This window comes from Mustelus asterias, chromosome 17, assembly GCF_964213995.1.
Source record: "Mustelus asterias chromosome 17, sMusAst1.hap1.1, whole genome shotgun sequence".
Lineage (NCBI taxonomy): Eukaryota > Metazoa > Chordata > Chondrichthyes > Carcharhiniformes > Triakidae > Mustelus > Mustelus asterias.
In genome coordinates, this window is record NC_135817.1 from 52739784 (window position 1) to 52761060 (window position 21277).

Below are 21277 nucleotides of genomic sequence, written 5' to 3' on the forward strand. Positions count from 1 at the left end.
GCTTCTTTCTGGAGAGGTACATTGCATTCCAAATCCTTCTACTCAAATCCTATTCCACTTTCATTGCAACCAATGAACAGGCTGTTTGTAGTGTAAATCCAGTGACTTTGAGATTTTTGTAGAAGTATGTGACTTTGGCTTGATATTGTGCAAGTTTAATCTTTAATCACTCTGGCACCACGTAACCTTTTTGAGATCTTGAGTTATGTTGCTGCAGTCAGGATGTTTTAAAAACTTACTGACCTTTTCTAACTTTCAAATAGACTTGTTAAAAATAACTTCCTGCTAATGCAAAACATATAAAACTATACCATGTTTCTGTTCAGCAGCCGGATAGTTAAGGAAATTGGTGATATTAGCAGGCTGGAGCTCATTCAGTGCAATATTTAAAGAAATGGCTTAAACTTCACTGTATATTTATGTGCAAACATTATAACAACTGCAGATGAAGGCAGGTGCACAATAGAAAACAGAAATCCCAAAGTAGCTGTCTTGAGGTGTGTCATTCCAGCATACCATCATGTGAATGCGATCATTCTATCGAGCTCCCAATTGCAATACATTGAGCAGCTTAAAGTTCATCTACCCTCATGGTACTTGCAAGCTAAAGTTGCCTCAAAGTTAGAATTGGTCTGAAGTGAAGCAAAAGGCCTGTTTTGGGGCCATTTAAATTCAGCACGTACACAAGTAAACCTGGATTAGCGAACAACTGTTTTAAAAACCATGTGTTATTTACTTGCCAATAAATCTTCCTGGCACCAAAAAATTAACTATTAAAGTTCTGCAGTCTCGTTCCTTCAGGTTTTAATTGTCAGATATTTAAAGATGTGAAATTTAAACTAAAAAAGCACTTGTACTCCAATCTTTTGTTTTCTCTCTCTACCTGATTGAATTCACACACTCTACTTTTCACTTTCTCTGTGTCCCCTGACTAGATACAGTTGCTTGCTCCATTAACACAGGGCCAAAATGCCTGTTTTTTCTCACTGCAACATCCAGCTCACACTTAGAGCAACCCGTCATACAAAATGTTGCTGAGATTAAACAGGCAAGGGCAGGTCTCACAACATGGATTCACTCCTGCAGCGAAGTGTGTGTGTGTGTCCCTCAATCTATATTATTTTGGTTTATCATGGAAGTATTGCTGAAAAGGATTTTATGAGCATGGCTCGATTTTCTTGGTTTCCTTGCAGGGAACTACTACCCTCGCTTTGACTCTCTTACTCTGCCTGCATAATAGACTAATTTTTCTCTCTCCAAAAGAGAAAATACTGGAAAATCTCAGCAGGTCTGGCAGCATCTGTAAGGGGAGAAAAGAGCCGACATTTTGAGTCCAGATGACCCTTTGTCAAAGCTTTGACAACATCTGCAATAATTTGCTTTTATCCAATCATTTTCTCTCTGTCTCTCTCTCTCTCTTTTGATTGTAATCATTAAGGATTATCTTTTGAGTACTCGCAGCCTTTAAATTTCAGTATCTACTCATTTCTTTGACACAGTGCAATATTTCAGTCAAAATCTGTTTTTAATGGAAGCATAGAAACAGGTTGCAGGGAAGGAATTGAATCTTAGTGTTGAATTGAATTTGAGTATGCCAATGATTATAGTGACCCAATAATAACTTGTTTGGATCAATTGATCTTCCTCCTAGATGTCTTGTATGAGGTAGAATGGTTTGTGACCCAACGGTTCTCCAATGACACTCAAAGTCCTCTGGTGTCAGTAGATCAGAGGTCGGTGGTGACATATCTGAAGGATGGTAGCGCCAACGACATCAGTGTTGAACGAGTCAGTACACATGAATTCCGTCTGCGACTACACTGTTCTGAGAAGACTGCTACCGGGGATTATTTCTGCGCAGTCACACCTTGGGTAAAATCAGAGACTGGAATGTGGCAGAAAATGGCCCCGCAGCAATCTGATTCGCTTTCTATACGCATTGATATTTCAGGTGAGTTTGCTTTGCTCATTAAGACGATGCTGTTGGGTAAACATAAAGTGCTTTGTTCTTTAGTGTGGTTGGGGCTACTTTCCCGGTTTCCTGGGTGTTTCTTTTAAAAACACGCCAGATGAAACCAGGAGAATCCAAAGTGTTGGAGGTAGTATATTGACATGGATTGGCGACCTGTAACCAGCGGGTTTCCACAGGGATCAGTGCTGGGACTGCAACTGTTTACAGTATATATTAATGACTTGGAGAAAGGAAGCGAATGTACTGCAGCCAAATTTGCAGACAACACAAAAACAGGCAGAAAGGCAAGTTGCAAGAGGGATACAAACAATTCACAGAGAGATATTGATAGGTTAAGTAAATGGGCAAAAAGTTGGCGAATGGTGTATAATGTGGGAAAATGTAAAGTTCATTTCAGAAGGGAGAACAAAACAGGATATTATTTAGATGGAAAAAAACTGCAGAAAGCTGCAACACAAAGGAACTTGAGGGTACTTGTGCATGAAACACAGAAATCCAGCATACAGGTATAGCAGTTAATCAGGAAGGCTAATGGAATGTTGGCCCTTATTTCAAGGGGGTTGGAATATAAGAGTAGGATGTCTTGCTGCAACTGTACAAGGTACTGGTGAGACCACATCTGGAGTACTGTGAGCAGTTTTGGTCCCCTTATTTAAGGAATGATATTTAATTGGAGACAGTTCAGAGAAGATTCACTCGGATGATCACCGGTATGGAGGGATTGTCTTATGAGGAAAGGTTAAACAGGTTGGGGGTCTACTCATTGGAGTTTAGAAGGATGAGAGGTGATCTCATTCAAACATACAAGATTCTTAAGGTGTTTGACAGGGTAAATGCTGAGAGGATGTTTCCCCTCATGGGTCAGTCTAGGACCAGAGGGCATAATTTCAGAATAAAGGGGTACCAATTTAAGACTGAGATGAGGAGGAATTTCTTTTGAGCGTTGAGAGTCTTTGGAACTCCTTGCCACAGAGAGCTGTGGGAGCAGAGTCCTTGTGTACATTTAATGCTGAGATAGATAGATTTTTGATCAGCAGTAAGTGAATCGAGCATTACAGAGAAAAGGCAGGAAAGTGGACATGAGAAATGTCGGATTAGCCATGATCCTGTTGAATGGCAGAGTGGGCTTGAGGGGCTGAATGGCCTATTACTGGTCTTATGGTCTTTAGGTGAGGGAAGGAGTTAAAATGCTAAATTTAACCTGGTGAACATTTTGCTAGTTATATTGGTTTGTTGAAAAGTTATGCCATATTTTCGAAACAAGCGGAGCAGTCTAATTTCTTGTCTGACTTTCATTGGGAACTGGAAATGAGATGCATCATTCTATATAAGATTATATATCCAAGTTCATACTGATAGATGCACAGCAACGATATGATATTCATATTTGGGGAATTGTATATTTGGCAAATTGGGGGAAAAAAAGTCTTACAGTTGTAAATTTGTCAAGGAAATAAATTTTTGTGGTAAATGTTCTGTTCTTGCCATCATCATATTGTGGTGGGTTTATTTCTAGTGTAAGTTTCATATCCTTTTCTGAAACCAGTCTATTTCTTTGTGTGAACCTAGGGGACAGGCTACTGACTGTTAATAACATCACATCCACAGTCCAATTCTTTACCCAGTGTTCATAGATGCTCACACACATGATCACGCACGTGCTTACTTTGCCAGTTGAGTCAATGTTTAATGTTTATTTATTAGTGTCACAAGTAGGCTTACAGTAACACTGCAATGAAGTTACTGTGAAAATCCCCTATGGATGGGAAGCAAGCAATAAGCCTTTATAATTGTTCCTCTTCTCCCTTCCCAGCTTGAGGACTCTAAAGCCCATGGTAGCACCTGACTGAGAATGACTAACTTGATAAAGATCAAAGTTCAAACCGCCGGAGCTTGTTGTTAAACCAGGCAGTACCTTTAAACATCAAATGATTCAGGAAAGGCCATGATTCACTTCAGAACGCCAAGTTCAACCTCCAAAGGCTAGTTTAGCAGACTGCAGTTGGCCCTTCTACCAGTGATGTCACATCTCTTGACCCTTTTGATCTTCAGGCAGCAGTTTTTTCATAAAAGCTGTTCAGAACATAAATCAAAAGTGTCTTTTATAAATAAGCAGGGATTATTGGTTAAGCTCAAAATGTTTACAGATTTCTTTGGCTAGAGTGGCACAGTGGTTAGCAATGCTGCCTCACAGGGTCCGGGATCAAGGTTCAATTCCAGGGATCAGGGTCAGGGATCAATTCCAGCCTTGGATGACTGTGTGGGACATTCTCCCAATGTCTCCCAGGGTTTCCTCCAGGTGCTCTGGTTTGCTCTCTCAGTCCAAAGCTGTGCAGGTTAGGTGGATTGGCCATGCTAAATTATCCCTTCGTGTTCCAAGATGTGTAGGTTAGATGGATTAGCCTCGGAAAATGTGTGGGGTTGTGGAGGGCCTGGATGGAATGCTCTGTCTGAGAGTTGGTGCAGACTCAAAGGGCCGAATGTCCTCTTCTGCACTATAGGGATTCTATGATTGGTGCATATACTGGCTGCAGATTTGACTCTGGGCAGAATACAATGTTTGTGAGCCACCGTTTGCCACTTTAGGAAAGAGATGTTCTGAATCCATAAATGATAAATTGGCCACGTGCAACAAAAGCTAGAAAATCCAGCAGGTTGGACTGCATGCTTGTGAAGAACCTGCACATTCTTTGCTCGATTAATGTGAATGCCGGAAGGCTGGGTGTTTTTTTTTAATAATGTCTTACAATCCAACCTCTCCAATTCTGGAATTCACTGTCCCTGGCAGTCTAGTGCTTCAGGATACTTGTGATAGAATAGCTCCTTTTTTTTTTGTCCCAGTCTATTTTAAGATCGTGACATCCTCGAGACAGTTAGTTAAGCAGTGTTGTGAGGAGAACGTTCCTATGACAACACGGTAATTGCTCATCTTGTGAAAGTAAACATGTAATAAAAGCGGGTTTGATTACATGGCTGGGATTTCTTACAACTGTGACATTATTGAGCTCAGACGCACAAGATAAAGTACATAATCCTCACATTTACAGCATTTGGCCACAAAAGATTCCCTTTGTGTTACTCTGATTTTTGTTGTGATGCTTTTCCACAGATAAAAACAGTGAACTTCTAGATCCAACTAGCCTGTCTGACAGTATATACGATTCCGAGATGTGCGCACACCAAGTGGATATAGAGGGGGATGAGGCAACTGGCCACCTTTTAGCCATCATTATTTTGTGATCATTCAATTATCAGACATTGTTGTACAAGACATTCCTAGTTCTGAAGTGCCCTTTTCGTGCGGCTGTGAAGCCATTGGTTAACAAGTTCCTCCTTCTCCAACCAGGATTGCGTAATCACAGATAATAGACAGATGGCTGAGAAAGAAGGGAAAGATAAACAAGTCAAGTAAAACAGTGAGAAATAGTTAAAACATAGGTGTTTAATGGGAAATGAAATATAACGGCAATATTAAAGACCAACAGGGTGGTCAGGCAGCTGAGAAGGGATGATACAAATAGGGCTCAAAAATACAATTCAGATAGACTGCATAAAAATGATGCTAAAATAGAAAGAATATTTGCATAATGTGGAGGTCGGGAGGGCAGACCAAAAAAAAAGTATTAACTTTTTTTTCACTAACATTCTCTCTCTCTCTCTTCTGCCTCATCCTTTCCCTTTCCTCCCCATCAGTGCTAGATTCCTTTAAGATGCCTTTGATATATGGGATTAGTGTCGCCTTATTGATTGGAATTCTCGCCTGTGCAATCGGAAAGTGTGCCTCTCGGTACTGCTCTGGGGAGAGAATTACGCCAAGATACGAGCAACACAGGTTAATCCCGATGGGCACGGACTGAGACGATCTCTTGCAGTATTGCAGGGTGACCATTGGATGAACTGCGGAAACTACCTACTCTCTGCAACTTGGGGAGGAAGAAAAAGCAGATGTTGAGGAGGTGTCCTGTCTTTTTTAGAATGTTAACATGTGCAATGATTGTAATTTTGTTTTTTTTTTAAAAAAGCCATGTTCCGGTATTCGAGTGGGGTAAAAACACTTTGTGGGAATGTCAGTGTGATTTTTGTTAATTATTTCTTATGTGCAGCAAGTGATATTTTAGAGATACTGCCAGTGTTTCTCAACATCTGACCATCTCTGCGTAGAGAAGATAAAACACCAGCGACGTTTTCTTGGTCTCTGCTGGTCAGTCACCATTACTGTGGTTTCAGGTTATCATTGGGTTCAGGCTGTAAACTGGATATTGTTCTCTTGAGTAGTAATGTGGATGGGGATTTTGTTCTGTGATATTCAAGTTCAAAATTGCAGTGAAATATCAATTCGGGCAGAGTGCTGAGTTCGACCAGCTTGCTTACAAAGGCTGAAATCAGTAAAATGAACAATGTTAACACCATTCTGGAAAGCATGGATAAAAGACTGGCTGGCTCGAAAGGGAGACCAATGGTTTCTCTGCTATACAGACTTGTAACAGAAGATATTATTTCTGGAGCGTTTAGAGGGAGGGGCAGAGGTTCCATCATGTACAATGCATTCCCAAGACCCTATTGAGAGGGAATAACTGCTGTCTTTGAACTTGCAGGGGTTGAAATTTACCCAAAAGGGAGATTGAACTTGACGCAGCCCACTCCAGTGCAGTACAATTCTATCTGATCTTGGTACAAAAACATTTACTTTGGCATCAGTATAGTTTATGTAAATTAAGGCGAGGTTGCAATTAATGCAGTTTCAAAGAAAAATGAAACGGTCAGACTAAATTGTTGACTGCTGCTGAAGCAAGTAATTCCGTGTGATGTAGCATCGCCCAATAAATCCTGATCTTCTTACACTTGCTACATACAACACATTTTTTTGAACTATAATTTTTTAAAAAATTTTTTCAACGCTCAGAGGTGGGCTGTTTTTTAAGCAATTTTCATTGCCCAGTCCTTTATTGGCACTCCAGTGGAAGACAGTTTTACCCCTGGTTAAGCAGTTATAAAAACAGACATGCTTCCAGGTTTATCTCACAATGTTATTACTTATACCGGAGGCACAGAATGAGGAGCCTCATTGATTGTCTCTTCCTCCTGTTTGGCACGCTGAGGGGCAGGTGGGGAATAAGATCGATGGCTTTCTCTCTCTCGATAACTGGCCTAAATTAGGTGCTCTGCATGGAAAAGTGAAACTGAGTGAAAGAGGCCCATTCCGCCCCGAACAACACTATATGGATTTTCCTCTTGCCCTAGCTGGGAAGGCAGCCGGCTGCCCCTTCATCACCTCACCGCATTAATGATGGCAGAGGAAGAAGCCCAAGAAATCCGCCCAATTTTCCTGGATTCTATTGCTACAGATGCTGATGCCTGCTAGGAGATGGCTAATAGTAGAGAACTTGGGGCAGCATTGCCAGGCCTGTTGAAACTGTTCCTGGAGGGAATGGGGCCCAGTAGTGGAAGCCTCTCTTTCTCCTTGGGCCTATAACTTTGTCAACTGGTGCACTGCAGTATCATCATTCCCTCCTGGTAGTAGCAGGCTCACTTTTGCTGCCAGAAACCATGCCTGCATTGCTCAACCCATTAAAATGCAAGGCCAGCCTCATACATTCCTCAGGCAATGAACCTACCCTGGAGGGAAATTTAGGCCTCTCAATATTTGTACAACCGTGCAATGGCCATACATGGCTGGCCTCTCACTTGCAGGATAAGTGAAGCATGTTAATTAACAGCCTCAATGGGAGAAAACAATCAAGTACAACACAGATTTTCTATCATCTCCGGTACATTATTAAGAAGCAAATAATTGTTTTGTGCTTGGGGTGTGTATGCAGTTTTGTTTTATACAAGTTAACAAACAAGCCAAGTGCCAAAGTCATTTAGTGAGAATTACTGCCGTAACACTGCAAAAAGTCTTTTCAACTATTTCATTGAATGACTGAAATACACTCCAGTAAAATTTAGGATTTTTAAATTAATTTTGCTTTGAATTTTGTTTAAAGGACTGGCTGTTTATACAATGGCACTTGAACCTGCAATGTTAATGACTAATCACAACCACTATCTGATCTCCAATAGTTCACCTAATTCTGTTCATTTGTTTTCAGGGAATCTCTTCCTTGAGATCCTTGAAAGTGTATATCAGACATACACTGGCAATACAGTTAACTAATCTGTGTGTTCTGATACTTTGTTACTTCGGATTTCCAAATTGTGCATTTGTCTTTTATTTAGTGTCAAATAATCAATGATTTTAGATGATACAATGAACCAGTCAGCCATTTTGAAATACACCATATCAGAATTAATCTCCTGATGGATTTTGCTGGAATTTTGTATGCACTGGAGCTGAGATCCAAGGCATGTGTTTGAAACATTCAAATTTCCATCCCCACACTTCTTTAGTCGTGAAATTGAACTATTTTTGTGTGGCTTTGCTGTTGACACTTGCAGAATGTGACAAAGAAGTTTTTTTTTTCCTCTAGCAATTTTCTTTTACAAGGAAGCAGCATATTGAATTCTTAAGATGGTCAATTTGCATGGGCGGCACAGTGGTTAGCACTGTTGCCTCACAGTGCCGGGGACCCGGGTTCAATTCCGGCCGCAAGTGACTGTCTGTGTGGAGTTTGCACATTCTCCTCGTGTCTGCATGGGTTTCCTCCGGGTGCTCCCGTTTCTTCCCACAGACCAAAGATGTGCGGGTTAGGTTGATTGGCCATGCTAAATTGCCTCGTAATGTCAGGGGGGGTTTAGCAGGATAAATATGTGGGGCTACGGGGATGGGGCCTAGGTGGGATTGTTGTCGGCACAGGCTTGGTGGACCAAATGGCATCCTTCTGCACTATAGGGATTCTATGATTTGCATAACAAAGCCTTAGAAACGATCCAAGCATATGCATGGCGATTGCATTTTTTTGGGCGGTGAGTAGAGAGGATTGTGTTAATCCAGTTGGAATCACCTTCACTGGTTTGTTTAAAAAAAAACTCCATATGCCATTTAGCAATTGAAATTTACTCTTGTGGTGGTTTAGATTCCACACTAGTGATAGGTAATAGTGGTAAAAAAGATTTAATAGAAACCTCATTGTCAGAACTAAATTACCAGATAAGAACTAAATTATCAGGGTGTACCTGGCTGTAGTTTAAGATTGGCCACGCTTCCAAAGGATGTATCCGTGCTGTGCCCACTCATTAGAAATCAGGGATTTTTAATCTTAAAATCCCCCCCCCACACTTTGTGTGATTTCCTGTCAAGGTAATTTTGGGTATGACACACTCTTACCACATTCTGGTGCTCAGTTGCAAAAACCACTCCTTTTCCTATATAATTTCTTGAAACATTATTTCTACTGTTAAAAGAACCTGACATATTCCCTTCAGGGAACTGATCTGAAAAATTATCTTGGACTTGAAGATTTTCTAAACATACTCTTCTGTCAATTGCCTTGCACATGTGGGTTAACCAAATATGTCAGTGTAAAATCAAAAGGGCAAAAAAAAGTTAAACTAAAATTCTTAACACATCCAAACTCTTAGGAGCGTTTAAGTTTTTTAATTGTTTAAACTTCTGCGCAAAATTTACAGAAGCATTTATTACCACAGTGAGTTGCAATTGTTCTCAAATGTATGTACATAAAACACTTAAAGTTTTCTGTTAATTAAAGTTTGCTCATGGTTTGTATTCATTTGATTGCTGAATGTTTTGGGAAAGTGTTCATTCCTTACTAGTCCATCTCTTGTGGCATCACTTGGGAGACAAAATGTAAAAATATTTCTGAGAGTCTATCGCTCAGTAACTGGCTCTCCTGTCTTCCACTCTCATCTTTTCTACTCCCTCCCCCTCCCCTTCCACCATCTTTTCTTTGTTTTGTCTCTGCAAAATGGAGGCAAAAATGATTTATTTTGCAAAAATGATTTATTTTGCCTTGCTTCCAAGGCCTCTCTGATACTTATCCAATGCTACATACATTAGCACAGGGTCTGCTCTGCTCAGGATTTTTTTGGTTCTTGCGTTGGTCTAACCTATAGGTCAGAATTTTACCGGCATGCCTGCACCAATTCCAGGAGCGGGCGAGGCTCGGAGAACGGCATTCTTCGTTGGCATTGGGCGGGATCGTATGAACCTCGGGCGGATGTGCTGGTAAAATTCCGCCCTTAATCTTTAAAAGCCCCTCCCAACCCACCACAATACAGAAATGTAGAGCCAGGAGAAATTGGCATACTCCCTTTGGATCTAAAGCACTTTTCCGTACTTCTCATCTCTTATTCTACTTCTCCCGAATCCCTAGGATCTTGTTGAGGACGCTGGACTGACGAGCAACCATGTCAAAATATCAAGCTTAAGTCAGAGAGGTACCTGATCCAGATAGAGGAGCTGTGATAGCAGTGTCTCTGTCTGTAACATGACCATGGAAAGATGTAGACAATGCAGAGAGTGAAAAAGGCAAAGGGATCCTGGCCCCTTGTAATCAGGTGACCTGTCAGAGCAGATTATTGGTGCTGTCTTCAGTGAAACTACTCCCCATAAACTGCCCCATTACAACTGTCCCTTGACCACCATCCAACAGCAACAAGCCTCCAACAACAAATCAAATTATGCCAACAACAACGACTACTTATTTTTAGTGCCTGATTTTGTCTGCCCTTGTGTTCCTATAAGATCAATGGGGGAGACTGCAGATGGCCATGCAGGACAGCCTCAAGCAGTCCGCGGCCCTGAGGCCCAGCTTTGGACTGCACCACATTGGCATGGGAGGGCAACAGTCTGGACTGGCTGAATAGTGGGCAAAGGCACTGGCAGAATAGCAGTGGTCAGAACACAAATGCAATCATTTTTCATTGGTGCCACTTTCGCTGTTAATCCAATGAGCGACTCCTCTGCAATCCTATGAGGATAGTGGTGCTGTGGGAGTCTGCAAGCCTCTCTGAGCATTGGAGCTTCTGCCATGTGTAGACTTGCATGGCAACAGGCCGAAATTTCCTGATCGCAGTCTGAGCTTCACTGCACAGTGTCACTGCAAGGCTTCTTCCTCTGCTGCTAAGGAAGTCCAAATAGTGGCCGTGGGTGCTCCATGTTTGGATCGGCTAGTGCTGTTATGTAGTTGTGTTCCAAGCTCTCCTACGCTGGAGGTGGACTACTCCATGGTCCTTTTTTATTCATTTACAGGATGTGGGCAGTGCTGACTAGGCCAGCATTTATTGCCTATCCTGAGTTGCCCTTCAGAAGATAGTGATGAGCTGCCTTTTAAAACAGATGTAGTCCCTGAGGTGTAGGTACAACCACAGTGCTGTTGAGCAACTGTGAAGGTGATATATTTCTAAGTGAGGATGGTGAGTGACTTGTAGCGGAACCTCCAGATGATGATATTCCCAGGCATCTGCTTCTCTTGTCCTTCTAGATGGTAGTGGTTGTGGATTTGGAAGGTGCTGTCCAAGGAGCCTTGGTGTGTTCCTATAGTGAATCTTGAGGATGGTACACATTGTTGCCACTGTTCGTGAGTTTGTTTGTGGAAGGGGTAGCAATCAAGCGGGCTGCTTTGTCCTGGATGTTGTTGGAGCTGCACTCATCCAGGCAAGTGGGGACTATTCCATCCCACTCCTGATATGTGCCTTGTAGATGGTGAACAGGCTTTGGAGGGGGTCACTGCAGAATTCCTAGCCTTTGACCTGCATTAATGCCTGGTCCAGTTCAGTGTCTGGTCAGTGGTTCCACCACCAACACCCCCCCACCCCCCCCGGATGTTGATAATTGGGAATTCAATATTAAATATCAATGGGTGATGATTCGATTCTCCCTTGTTGGAGATGGTCATTGCCTGGCACTTTTGTGGTGCAAATTTTACTTGCCACTTGTCAGCCCAAGCCTTTCTGCATTTGGACATGGACTGCTTCAGTATCTGAGGAGTTGTAAATGGTGCTGAACGTTGTGCAATCATCAGTGTACATCCCAGTTTTGACTTTAAAATCGTGGTGCTAAAGAGGCCAGAATTAAATGAGCACATCTATCTTGAAGAGTTATGGGATTGGAGGAGATTGTAATGGAAGGGGGGGCTGGGATTTTCCAATCCCACCAGCAGTGGGAATCCTCACAGGTGAGATTGGAAAATTTGGAGTGTAGCCAAAAGTCCAGATGTCTTTGGCGGGACTGGAAAATCCATCGAGTGGGGCACAGCTATGGAGTTATTTGAAAACGCAAATGAGAATTTAAAAATTGAGGTGTTTGGCAGGGAGCCAATGTAAGTCAACGAGATCGGGGGTAATTGTTAGGACATGGGCAACAGAGTTTTGGATGACTTCAAGTTTACAGAACTTTACAGGTAGAAATGTGAGAGACCAGCCAGGAGCGTGTTGGATTAATCAAGACAGGTTTTGAAGCCTGAATGATAGTTGCAACAGCAGATAAACTGAGGCAGGAACAAAGTCAGGCAGGAACAAAGTCAACCAATGTTATGGATGTGCAAATAGGCAGTCATAGTGACGCTGCAAATATGTGGTCAAATATCTTTGTGTCAAATATTATGCGGAGTTTGTAAATAGTCTGGTTCAGCATCAGACAGTTGTCAGGGAGAGGGATGGAGTCAGTAGCTAGGGAATGGAGTTTGGAATGGGGATGAAAATAATGACTTCAATCTTTCCAATATGTGGAGGAACCTTCTGCTCTGTTAAACAGTCTGCCAAATCCTCCACTGCTGTTACATTATCAATGAGGTAAAGATGGGTGTCATTAGCGCGCATGTGAAAACTAACATGTTATCCATTTACATCACCAGAAAAAATAGTGGGAGAGGGAAGAGATGACATGGATGAGGAGTCTCAGGCTATGATTAGATACATAATAAAGGAAGCCAGGTGAGTACAGACCCACCTAACCATTCACAGTGGAGAGGCATTGGAGGAGGATGGTATGATCAACCATGCCAAGGGCTGAAGACAGATCGAAGAGGATAAGGAACAATAGTTTGGCTGAAAAGTGGCAAGTAACATTCATGCCATAAGTGCCAGGCAACTATCATCTCCAACAAGACAGTATCAAACCATCACCTCATGACGTTCAATGGCATTACCAAATACTGAATCCCCCACTATCAACATCCTGGGGGTTACTGTTGACCAAAATCTGAACTGGACTAGCCATGTAAATATTGTGGCCACAAGGACAAATCAAAGGCTAGGAATCTTGCAGTGGGTAACTCGCCTCCTGACTCCCTAAAGCTTGTCCACTATCTACAAGGCCAAAATTGGCTTGTTAGTAGGAGGCAAAGGGTGATGGTGGAAGGTTGTTTTTGTGATTGGAAGCCTGTGACCAGTGGTGCTGGGACCCTTGTGGTTTGTTATATACATTAAAGACTTGGATGTGAATGTAGAAGGTGAAATTATTTCATGCCGATGGCATGAAAATTGCTGGTGGTGTTGATAGTGAGGAAGATAGTCTTAGGCTATAGACTGATATTGATCAGCTGGTAAGTTGGGCAGAGAAATAGCAGATGGAATTTAATCCTGATAAGAATGAGGTAATGCATTTTTGGAGGTCTAAAACAGATAGGATATACACAATGAACAGTAGGTCCCTAGAGAATATTGAGGATCAAAGGGAACTTGGTGTGCAAGCCACAGAACCCTGAAGGTGACAGCAGAGGTAGATAGGGTGGTGAAGAAGGCATACAGAATGCCTCCATCAGCCAGTGCATAGAATTAGGAGCAGGGAGGTCTTGGTACAACTTTATAAAACATTGGTTAGGCCACAGATGGAATATTGTGTGCTGTTCTGGTCACCACACTATTGGAAGGGTATGATTGCACTGAAGGAGGTGCAGAGGAGATTCACCAGGATGTTGCCTGGGATGGAAAGTTCCAGCAAGAGGAGAGACTGGATAGGCTGGGTTTGTTTTCCCTGGAGCAGAGGAGGCTGAGGGAGAGGGAGGAGGCATTGATATGGTAGATCATAAGATTTTTTCCCCCATGGCAGAGATGTCTAAGTCCAGAGGGCATAGGTTTAAAGTGAGGAGTAAATGGTTTAAAGGGATCTGAAGAAAAACCTTTTCCCCGAAAGGGTGATGGAAATATGGAACATGCTGCCTGAGAGGGTGGTGGAGGTAACATTTAAGAAGCAGCTGGATGAGCACTTAAATTGCCAAGGCATAGTAGGTTATGGACCAAGGGCTGGTAAATGAGATTAGTATCGACTGGTATTTGATGGTCAGCATAGATCTGGTGGGTCCAAAAAGCCTGTTTCTGTGCTGTATGACTCTATGAAAAGTCAGGAGTATGATGGAATATCCTCTACTTGCCTGGGTGAGTGCCGTTCCACCAATACTCAAAAGCTTGACACTGTAGGACAATGGTATTCATGATGTGGAGATGCCGGCGTTGGACTGGGGTAAACACAGTAAGAAGTTTAACAACACCAGGTTAAAGTCCAACAGGTTTATTTGGTAGCAAAAGCCACACAAGCTTTCGAGGCTCTGAGCCCCTTCTTCAGGTGAGTGGGAATTCTGTTCACAGACAGAACTTATAAAGATACAGACTCAATTTACATGAATAATGGTTGGAATGCGAATACTTACAACTAATCCAGTCTTTAAGAAACAAAACAATGGGAGTGGAGAGAGCATCAAGACAGGCTAAAAAGATGTGTATTGTCTCCAGACAAGACAGCCAGTGAAACTCTGCAGGTCCACGCAACTGTGGGAGTTACAAATAGTGTGACATAAACCCAATATCCCGGTTGAGGCCGTCCTTGTGTGTGCGGAACTTGGCTATCAGTTTCTGCTCAGCGACTCTGCGCTGTCGTGTGTCGCGAAGGCCGCCTTGGAGAACGCTTACCCGAATATCAGAGGCCGGGCATTCGGCCTCTGATATTCGGGTAAGCGTTCTCCAAGGCGGCCTTCGCGACACACGACAGCGCAGAGTCGCTGAGCAGAAACTGATAGCCAAGTTCCGCACACACAAGGACGGCCTCAACCGGGATATTGGGTTTATGTCACACTATTTGTAACTCCCACAGTTGCGTGGACCTGCAGAGTTTCACTGGCTGTCTTGTCTGGAGACAATACACATCTTTTTAGCCTGTCTTGATGCTCTCTCCACTCCCATTGTTTTGTTTCTTAAAGACTGGATTAGTTGTAAGTATTCGCATTCCAACCATTATTCATGTAAATTGAGTCTGTGTCTTTATAAGTTCTGTTTGTGAACAGAATTCCCACTCACCTGAAGAAGGGGCTCAGAGCCTCAAGCTTGTGTGGCTTTTGCTACCAAATAAACCTGTTGGACTTTAACCTGGTGTTGTTAAACTTCTTACTGTAGGACAAAGCAGCCCGCCTGATTGGCACCCTTTTTCACAAACATTCATTGCCTCCACCCTGACAAACAGTGATACCATTAACAAAGTGCACTGCAGGAACCCACCAAGCCTCCTTAGACAGAACCTTCCATGACCACTACGATCTAGAAGGACAAGGGCAGTTGCTATGTGGGAACACCTGGAAGCACCGCACCATCCTGACTTGGAAATATATTGCTGTTTCTTTGCTATTGCTGGCTCAAAATCCCAGAATTCCCTCCCTAACAGCAAAATGGCTGTACCTACTCTATATGGTTTAAGGCGGTAGCTCACCACCAGTCTCTCTCTCACAATTTGGGACGGACAATAAATGCGGCCCAATCAGTGATGGCCACAACTTGTAAATGTATATAAAAAAAGATTTAACTTTGTCACAGTCATACTGAATATCATCTGTGACTTTGATAATAGCTATTTCAATACCGAGGCAGGACAGAGGTGTTGAAGAAGTAGATTTGCAGTCGGGAACATAAGATGGGGGTTAAAGCTATACATTCCAGGTTGATCCTGGAATAGTGAGCAGTTTTAGTGGTCACGAGCGGGACCTGATAATGTTCTATGTGCTTCAGCCAGACCTGGCAATGAATGGCTATACCATTTGTCTGCCTTACCAGTTCAATTTGGCATGGTAATTATTTTAAGGGGTCTACGGCATCAAAGATGGTGAGGGTGTGGTTGAGCAGATCAGTTGCTACGGAAATGTTCCCATGAACCGAGAGCCTAAAAGTTAAATAGTTGGGGCGAAACATGGTCCACTATACTTCTCGCCAGAAGGCCACCTTGTTTACCTGGCTGTGCTTCAGCTGCTGCCTGGGGCTCTCCTGCCAACTGTAAAATTCCAGTCCGTGCAGGAAAGGGGCTTATCTCTACTGGCTTACTGCCTTGCTAAAAATAACTCCGAGGCAGGATGGTGCCTGCAAATTGGCAAACCAGCCAGGAAATTGCATACCTCCTGCCTCCATCAGCCTCCCAAAACACAGGAAATTCTGAAGGGACTTAGTGTAATAAGTGCTAGAGGAGGTGGTAAACACAGGCACATTAGCAACATTTAAGAGGCATCTGGATGGGTACATGAATAGGGAGGGAATAGAGGGATATGGATCAAGTAAAGGGCAAGTTTTTTTTTTAGTTTTGTTCGGGCATCATGATCGGCACAAGCTTGGAAGGCCGAAGGGCCTGTTCCTGTGCTGTACTTTTCTTTGTTCTTTGTAAATGCTGAGAGACTGTATTCTAGACATTCCAACCTGCAGAAATGGTATCAGTCTTGGGATAAGATAAAATCATTTAAGACAGAGACAAAGAAGAATTTTTTTCACTCAAGTTTGTGAATCTTTAAAATGCCCGATCCCAGAGAGGGCACTAGGTCATTGAGTACCTTTTAAGGGCAATTTATATTTTTTGGAGCCTGGAATCGAACAGGAGAGTGGAGTTGAGGCCAAAAGATCAGCCATGGTGTTGTGGAATGGCAAAGGAGATTTAAGGGGCTTTATGGCCAATTCCTCCTAATTCTTACCATCATTAACATACACTAACACATTTAAAATAGCCAGTTATGTTGCACTATGATAAAGTGACTGTTGTTGATTTACAACTACTCCGCTGCTGACATCAGATGTGTATGCCAAATATAGTTGAAGAGTATCCTCTTTATATTGTAAAACAGCTTCATCGGAATTATGACCCAAGGCTGCCACTGCAGTCAAATCCATTCCTTTTATGCTGCGTGCCGGATTTCACAGCAGCAGCCCAACAAACAAATAACACTGCATGTCTGAAAGTTGCTATTCACTTTGTTGCTGACGCATGGTCCATTCCTCATGTCTGAGAATAGTGTGTACTGCTCAACACACAACAAAAAAAACTGCATTACTGGGAGAGTGCCTCTTCCTCCAGTTGGGGGATTCCATTTTACCTAAGAAAAAGGAGGAGGAGAAGACCACATGGCCTCCCTGAGCCTGCTCCGCCATTCAATACGATCATGGCTGATCTCCAGCCTCAACTCCCATTTTCCCACCCATTTCCCCCATCCCTTAATTCACTGAAAGACCAAAAATCTGCCTATCTCAACCTTGCAAGTATTAAGCGGCATAGTGGTTAACACTGCTGCCTCACAGCGCCAGGGACCAGAGTTCGATTCCTGGCTTGGGTCACTGTGCGGAGTCTGCACATTCTCCCCGTGTCTGTGTGGGTTTCCTCTGGGTGCTTCAGTTTCCTCCCACAGTCTGAAAGATGTGCTGGTTAGGTGCATTGGCCATGCTAAATTCTCCCTCAGCGTACCTGAACAGGTGGCAACTAGGGGATTTTCACAGTAACTTTATTGCAGTGTTAATGTAAGCCTACTTGTGACACTAATACATAAACTTTAAACTAAACTTTAAACAATGCAAAATCCACAACCCTTTGCGGTAGAAAATTCCACAAATGTGCAACCCTTTGAATGAAGACATTTCTCCTCATCTTGGTCCCAAGTGATTGGCTCATTATCCTCAAACTGTGCCTCTGTGGACTAGATTCCCCAGCCTTTGGAAACAACCTCTCTTATTTCAATGAAATCACCTCATTTTCTTAAACTTCGGAGAACATAGACACAATTTATTCAATCTCTCATCTCAGGAACCGATCCAATGAACCTTTTTAATGCAAGCATATCCTTCCTTAAATATGGGCACCAAAACTGCGCACAGTATTCCAGGTATGGTCTCAATAAAGATAGGTATGACTGAAGCAAGACTTCCTTGCTCTTGTATTCCAATCCCATGGCAACAAAAACTAACATTTCATTTGTCTTCCAAATCACTTGCGGTATCTGCCTGCTAACTTTGTGTTCTTTGTACAAGTACACCCAAATCCCTCTGACTGTCATTTACAAGTTTCACACCGTTTTTATAAAAAAATCTGCTTTTCCATTCTTACATCCAAAGTGTATAACTGCACCCTTCCCCACATTACGCTCCCCTGCCACTTTTTTTCCCCACTCACTTATCCTATCTATATCTCTCTGCAGCCTCTTTGTGTCCTCCTTACAGCTTACGTTTCCACCTAGCTTTTTTGTGCATTTACCAGTTATGTGCTGCAGTCTCAAGTGGTAGGTTGAGGTGCTGTCCCCAAACTCAGCATTTCCATTAGCGGTGGCGTTGTGAAGGAGGCAAAAGTGAGATCAGTAACCCAATTTGTTCTGTATGAAGTGTCTTGGTGTACTCACAAGTTGATTAGTGACAAATTTGGCAGCATCTGGTTCAGGTATAAACTCAGAAATGCTGGCAACTAATGTCCATTGCAAACAATCTGCTTGATAATTTCAATTAGTTCAAAGATGTGCGGGTTAGGTTGATTGGCCATGCTAAAAAAAAAATTGCCCTTAGTGTCCTGAGATGCGTAGGTTAGAGGGATTAGTGGGTAAATATCTAGGGATATGGGGGTAGGGCCTGGGTGGGATTGTGGTCGGTGCAGACTCGATGGGCTGAATGGCCTCTTTCTGTGCTGTAGGGTTTCTAAGACTTCTAAGATTCTAAGAATGATTAGTGTTCAAAATGATTTGAACATGGTCAACCAAATAATTCAGATTTAATGCTGCAACTTATTTAAATGACCTCCTGTCTTTGATTTATCTCCAAAAAATGAAATTAAAAACAATTTTTTTTAAATTGGGCTTGTGCAGATTATGTTTGAATAGCTGGCAATAAAGATTAGATGCCATACAGCAACACTAAATTAAAATCTCATTCGAAAATGTAACAGTTTGCACAGAGTTCACAATGTGAGTGCACTCTTTATCACCATGGCTATAATAGTTAGAGAGCCATCATTTTTAATCTAGGTAAATTGAATTCTTCAATGGCAGGCACTGCTGCCTCACAGTGCCAGGGACCCGGGTTCGATTCCCGGCTTGGGCCGCTGTCTGTGCAGTGTCTGCACCTTCTCCCCGTGTCTGCGTGGGTTTCCTTTGGGTGCTCCGGTTTCCTCCTACAGTCTGAAAGACGTGCTTGGTGCATTGGCCATGCTAAATTATCCCTCAGTGTAACTAAACGGGCGTCAGAGTGTGATGACCAGGGGATTTTCACAATAAGTTCATTGCAGTGTTAATGTAAGCCTACTTGTGACACTAATAAATAAACTAAAAAAACTTTTTAGGTGTTGCAACTTAGATAAGGAGAGATTATTTAAACACTACTTCAGAGTAATAAGAATGTTAAACAGTTTTTAACCATTGAATTTGTACTGTATGGAAATGTGTTTTTAAGCCCACAATTAACTGATAATAGCTCTCAACAAAGTTTCACTTTTTGTGTTTTTGAAAAAGTTATCCAGCTTGCAATCCTAATGAACATTTGCCTTCGAAAGGGCTGCTACCATCCAGTTCATCTGGTGTTAATATTGTGGCTATATTGGAATGATTGTAGCCATTACAGGCCAACAGAAGTTGCTGACATGACTCTGAACCCCATGGCCGGAATTCTCTGCCCATATAAAGACACAAACTCAATTGAGTTTGTGTCTTTATATGCCCTGTTTGTGAACAGAACTCCCACTCACCTGAAGAAGAGGCTTGGGGCTCCGAAAGCTTGTGTGGCTTTTGCTACCAAATAAACCTGTTGGACTTTAACCTGGTGTTGTTAAACTTCTTACTGTGTTTACCCCAGTCCAACGCCGGCATCTCCACATCATGATAACTTAATTGACAGAGACAATCGATTACCTGGAAAGAGATATGGATTAGACCATGATAGGTTTGTTCTATTCTTTGCAAGCTGATGTTGATTACTGCAGCCTGTAATTTAGTGACTGGATCAGACAAGTAATACTTAATTCACAAATGCATCAGTGTTACGATGGTTAATTTGTTTTGCGTCAGTTTTATTCAGTGCGCTCGCATTAGTGTAGATAGGAGCTGAGGCTGTTTTCCATTCAGTTTTGTGATGACAGCAAATGCAGAGCCATCAAAGATGGGTTGGATGTGCTTGTAGACAGGTGCATGGTGTGTGGTAAATAAACTTAGTGAACTGCAGGCTCAACTGCAAGTTGCTCCCTGGGGCTCAGACATAGTGGTAATGGCGAACACCTAGGCTAAAAGAAGGGGAAAAGGGAACTTCATATTCCTGGCTACAAGGTACAACAACAACAACTTGTGTTTATGTAGTATCTTTAATGTAATGAATGGCACTTCACAGGAACTTTATGAAGCAAAATTTGGCATCAAGTCAAATAAAGCAGATAGCCAAAAGCTTGGTCAAAGACGTAAGCTTTAAAAACCATTTTGAGGAAAGAGTAGAGAGACATGTTTAAGGAGGATTTCTTTTTCATTCGTGGGACATGGGCACTGCTGGCTGGCCAGCATTTATTGCCCATCCCTAGTTGTCCAAGGGCTGTTGAGAATCAACCACATTGCTGTGGCTCTGGAGTCACATGTAGGCCAGACCAGGTAAAGATGGCAGATTTTCTACACTAAAGGACATTAGTGAACCAGATGGGTTTTTACAACAATCGACAATGGTTTCATGGTCATCAATAGATTCTTAATTCCAGATATTTTTTATTGAATTCAAAGTCCACCATCTAGCATGGCAGGATTTGAACCCGGGTCCCCGGAACATTATCTGGGTTTCCGGATTAATAGTCCAGTGATAATACCACTAGGCCATCGCCTTCCCTTCCAGAGCTTAGGGCAGCTGAAGGCCATAGCCACCAATGATGGAGCACTTAAAATCAGACATTAGCATTACCAACTCTGGCTGGTCATCTTATGGGACATGTCTGTGGAAGTGAAGTCCTGGGAAGCCAGCAGAAGTGATGTCATGGAATGCCAGTGGTGTGGTACGAGCATGTGAAGCTAGAGAAAAGGCCTGTGACGCTGAGTGAAGGGAAATGAACCTGCCTGCACTGAATTCCACAACTTAGTTGGAACAATTCCTCTCCCTGCCAGTTACTCTGGGGGGGTATGCAAATCCGTAGCGCACCCCAATCTACCCGATTACCAACAATTT

General features: G+C 42.6%; 1 protein-coding gene across 1 annotated transcript in view; it reads left to right on the plus strand.

Annotated features, from left to right (window-relative positions):
- The window catches only part of LOC144506480 (prostaglandin F2 receptor negative regulator-like), a 68997-nt gene extending 59356 nt beyond the window's left edge, over positions 1-9641 (plus strand). The window contains exons 8-9 of the mRNA XM_078232659.1: positions 1652-1951; positions 5666-9641. Coding sequence (XP_078088785.1) covers positions 1652-1951; positions 5666-5829 — 464 coding nt within the window. The 3' untranslated portion in view covers positions 5830-9641. The remainder of the gene's footprint in view (positions 1-1651; positions 1952-5665) is intronic.
- Positions 9642-21277: the final 11636 nt, after the last annotated feature.